We start from the raw sequence: 3,642 nt of genomic DNA on the forward strand, positions 1-3,642 counted from the left end.
ATCTCACGTCCTGGCAGTTTCCAACGAACGGGAAGTGTTTGCCTGGGGCAGGGGGGATAATGGTAAGAGATGTGTGCTTTGCAAAACCGGGCTTGTGCTTTCCGTTGCCTGTTCCCACTCCCCTCGCTGGCCCTGCTTGCCTGCAGTCCTCTCCAGATGTGCCAGGCTAGGTGGGTGGAGAAGAGTTACAGCTGCTTCACCGCATACCAGGGCCCCCGTGCTTTGGGTTTCTCTGCCTTCTGTGGTGATAGGTCCCAGGCTGGGCTCTTGCAGCAGCTGTGTCGATGATGTTGTTCGTGGGGCTGTGCTCAGGTTGTGTGCTGCCATCAGCCATGTCCTGCTTTGTTCCTTCTCCCAGGTCGGCTTGGGCTGGGTACGCTGGAGTGCCACAACTCCCCTCAGCAGGTCTCAGTCCCGCCGGAGCATGAGGCTCAGAGGGTCATCTGCGGCATCGACTCCTCTATGGTCCTCACAGTGAAGAACCAGATTCTTGCTTGTGGGAGTAACAGGTAAGAGGGGTGAGGGTCTGTGCTCCTACAGCCTCCTGGACCTGTCCATCTGTGTCCAGCCCAGGAAGAAGGAGCAAGGGGCTCTAGAAGACATCTCTGTGTGATCCTACTCCCCAGCATCATGCTGCTGGTGCTGCGGTTATGCTAGGGCAGGGTTTCTCTCCGGGGTGTCTGCGCCAGGCTGCATTCAGCTGGCTCTGAACTGCGCTTTTCCCCATGCAGGTGTAACAAGCTGGGTCTGGATCGGATCAGCTCAGCAGAGGAGCCTTCCCCAGAGGACCAGCTGGAAGAGGCCACCGTGTTCATGTGTGCCCAGTCAGCCCCCTTAAACCGAGAGCCGATCGTGTGTGCTGACATCGGTACAGCGCACTCGGCTGCAGTCACAGGTGAGGGGTCTGTGCCCAAATCCCTGAGGGGGGGACCTGCATTTTCGCTGTCTTCCTCCTGCCTCCGTTTCCCGTGGTCAGAGGCCTCAGAGAGGCTCAAGAGGCAACCCTGCTCCTGATGTTGGAGCAGAATGCTCAGCACGGTAGAGAGCAAAGAGCTTCAGGGGCTTCAGTGCCTCCTCGGGTGACACCCAGTTGTTTCTCTCGTCTCTGTTGTCAGCTTCTGGCCAGTGTTACACCTTTGGGAGCAACCAGCACGGGCAGCTGGGCACCAACTCCTGCCGCAACAGCCGCGTACCCCACCTGGTTGTGGGGCTCCAGGCGATGAAGGTCACCGTGGTGGCTTGTGGGGATGCTTTCACTGTGGCCATCGGAGCAGGTGATGCTGAAGCCCCTGTGTCCTGGGCTGCAGCAAGCCCTGGCTTTCCTCTGCCTGCAGTCCACGCTGTGGCCAAGGCAGGCCTTGGAGGTAGCCCAGGGCAGTACCAGGGAGATGGGAGGTCTGTTTGCTGGTGAGCTCTGGGTGCAGCAAGGTGTATATATTCCCTCTGCAGACGGCGAGGTGTGTACATGGGGAAAAGGAGCCAGGGGACGCCTGGGCAGGAAGGATGAGGAAACGGGAGCACCGAGGCCGGTGCAGCTGGAGGAGACACATCCCTACGTGGTGACCTCTGTAGCCTGCTGCCACGGGAACACGTTGCTGGCTGTAAAACGTGAGTAGGGGCTTCGTTACTGATTCCTGCTATAAGGGTCCAGCCAGACACAATACCTTGTGACCGGAGCTGTACCAAATAACCCTGGCATGTAAGCTCTGTGTTATTCTAGTCTCTCTAGAGCCATAGATGAATAGAAATAGCTTGAAGCCCATAAAAATTGCCCTTCTGCTCTGCAGCTCTGTGACGCTGCTGCTTCCACTGGGCTAGGGGAGCAAAGGGACGGCAGAGGCGGTCTCGTGCACTGCCAGAGAGGTGGGCTGGCCAAGCTGCGGCTGGCGGGGAGCTGGTGTGCTGGCGGTTGACCAAGTATCCAAAAAGAGCAGCTCTCTAATTGATGCTGCTGAAATAGAAGCTGAGATTTGAGGCGTCATTTTGGCTGCTGGCTTTCCATTGTGGTTTGGAAAAGATAGCGATGGTTTTGTGGTTCCTCTCTGCTGGGGCCAAAGGCAGCATCGTTGTGCGGCTAAAACGTGCCCATGGCGTGACCTGCCCTTCCGTTGCCTGGATGTGCGATGGGAGCCTGGCCCAGACTGCTGGAGGGGCCTTTCTTCCTCCTCTGCCGGGCTGATTATAGCCTCAGCGCTGGGCTGAGGGATTCCAGTCCCAGCCCACTTCAAGGAGGCTAATTACACCCCAGAGGGGAGGAGGCCCAGCTCACTGCCCCAACGCAGCGGCTCCCGTTCCTCCCCTGCAAGGGCCGAGCTCTCGCGTGATGTGCGCTGCCACGTGAAGGGGACAAGGAACAGCCAAGTCCCCGGGCTCGGGAACAAGTAGGGCATTTGTCATGGGAGTGAAAGGGTTTTGTTTCTGCAAGGAAGGCTGCAGGCTGCTCTCCCCTTCCGCTGCCAGAGTCCCCCTGCGCTCCGTGGCAGCTGGTTTGTGGGCTCCCACCTGCAGCACTGAGCCCCACTGCTGTCCCTCTGCACTGCCCAGTCCGAAACCTTCACCCGCCTGGCCTGGTACTGGAAATACATGTATTTCAACTTGTATTTCAACTTATATTTCAACTTGTAATACAACTCAGCAGCAGCGGTGTCAGGGCAGCAGCCTCGCCTGCTCCAGCATCCCTCGGTAACCTCAGGGTGCAAAAAGCATCGAGAGTGCCGCAAAAAAGCTGAGATCTGACTTTGGGCTTTCACGCAGCTCAGTCTGCCTGGAAACCTCTCCAGCGAGAACACGAGAGCCGGTGACACGTGTGATGTCATTGCTGCTGTCAGCTCTGGCTGTGATCTGGCCTGGAGAGGCTGCTGGCGCAGGCGAGCAGTGCCCCACCTTTGGGGTGGCAGTTCTGCACCGCTCTGCGGTTTCCTCCCGTGCGGCCAACACTGTTTTTGACTGGCTTGGGCTTCTGCCCACTTTATTGTGCGGCCACTGCTGCGCCCTTCTCTCAGTCCCAGTGCAAACACAGGAATAACTGGGAGAAGCCAGGCATGCTGGAGAGGAGGAGGAGGGCACAAACCTCAAGAGGCTGCATTGCCTCCTTCGGGGGCTCTGTGTGCTGGGCATTGCCTCCTGCGTGTGCCACTACTGAGGCCCTGCAGTGGCTTCCTGGGGTAGCAGGACAGGGATCGTGGTGCCCATCTGTTGGGTATCTGGCCTGTGTGGGGCAGGGTACTGCTCCCTGTAGCTGCATCGAGATGGCGGCTTATGGCTTATTCTTGGTCTTTGTGTTTCAGCTGCCATGGAAGAGTCGCCTTCGCAGTGAGCCTGATTTCAGAGGGGCCACATCCAGCCTCGTCATATACATGCTGGGGCTCGCCCCAGCCGCCCGGCATGCCTGTCCTCTCGCTGCTGCCCGCTACGGCCTGGCTCGGACCTGCGTCCCCCAGGCTCGGGAGCTCCTCAGCTGCGCTCTGAAGGCAGCGATCTGGAAACAGGGAGCTCCTAACGATGGTTCCCATGGAACCGGAGCTGGTCTCACTTATCGAATCGACAAGGGTCGCTGTGAACCTCCAGTGCCTGAGAGCTACTGCCCTGGACGTGCCATGGGGTGGATGTCCCCGGAGCTCCGGTGCTGCCTTCACGGGGTTG

At 58.8% G+C, this 3,642-nt stretch overlaps 1 protein-coding gene across 1 annotated transcript in view; it reads left to right on the plus strand.

The window, feature by feature from the left end:
- NEK8 (NIMA-related kinase 8) overlaps window positions 1-3,316 on the plus strand; it is a 10,021-nt gene extending 6,705 nt beyond the window's left edge. Inside the window, exons 9-14 of the mRNA XM_009709035.1 lie at window positions 2-62; window positions 359-509; window positions 732-895; window positions 1,116-1,274; window positions 1,450-1,608; window positions 3,288-3,316. Of these exons, the coding sequence (XP_009707337.1) occupies window positions 2-62; window positions 359-509; window positions 732-895; window positions 1,116-1,274; window positions 1,450-1,608; window positions 3,288-3,316 (723 nt within the window). The remainder of the gene's footprint in view (window position 1; window positions 63-358; window positions 510-731; window positions 896-1,115; window positions 1,275-1,449; window positions 1,609-3,287) is intronic.
- Window positions 3,317-3,642: the final 326 nt, after the last annotated feature.

Source organism: Cariama cristata, unplaced genomic scaffold (genome assembly GCF_000690535.1).
Source record: "Cariama cristata isolate BGI_N322 unplaced genomic scaffold, ASM69053v1 scaffold19101, whole genome shotgun sequence".
Lineage (NCBI taxonomy): Eukaryota > Metazoa > Chordata > Aves > Cariamiformes > Cariamidae > Cariama > Cariama cristata.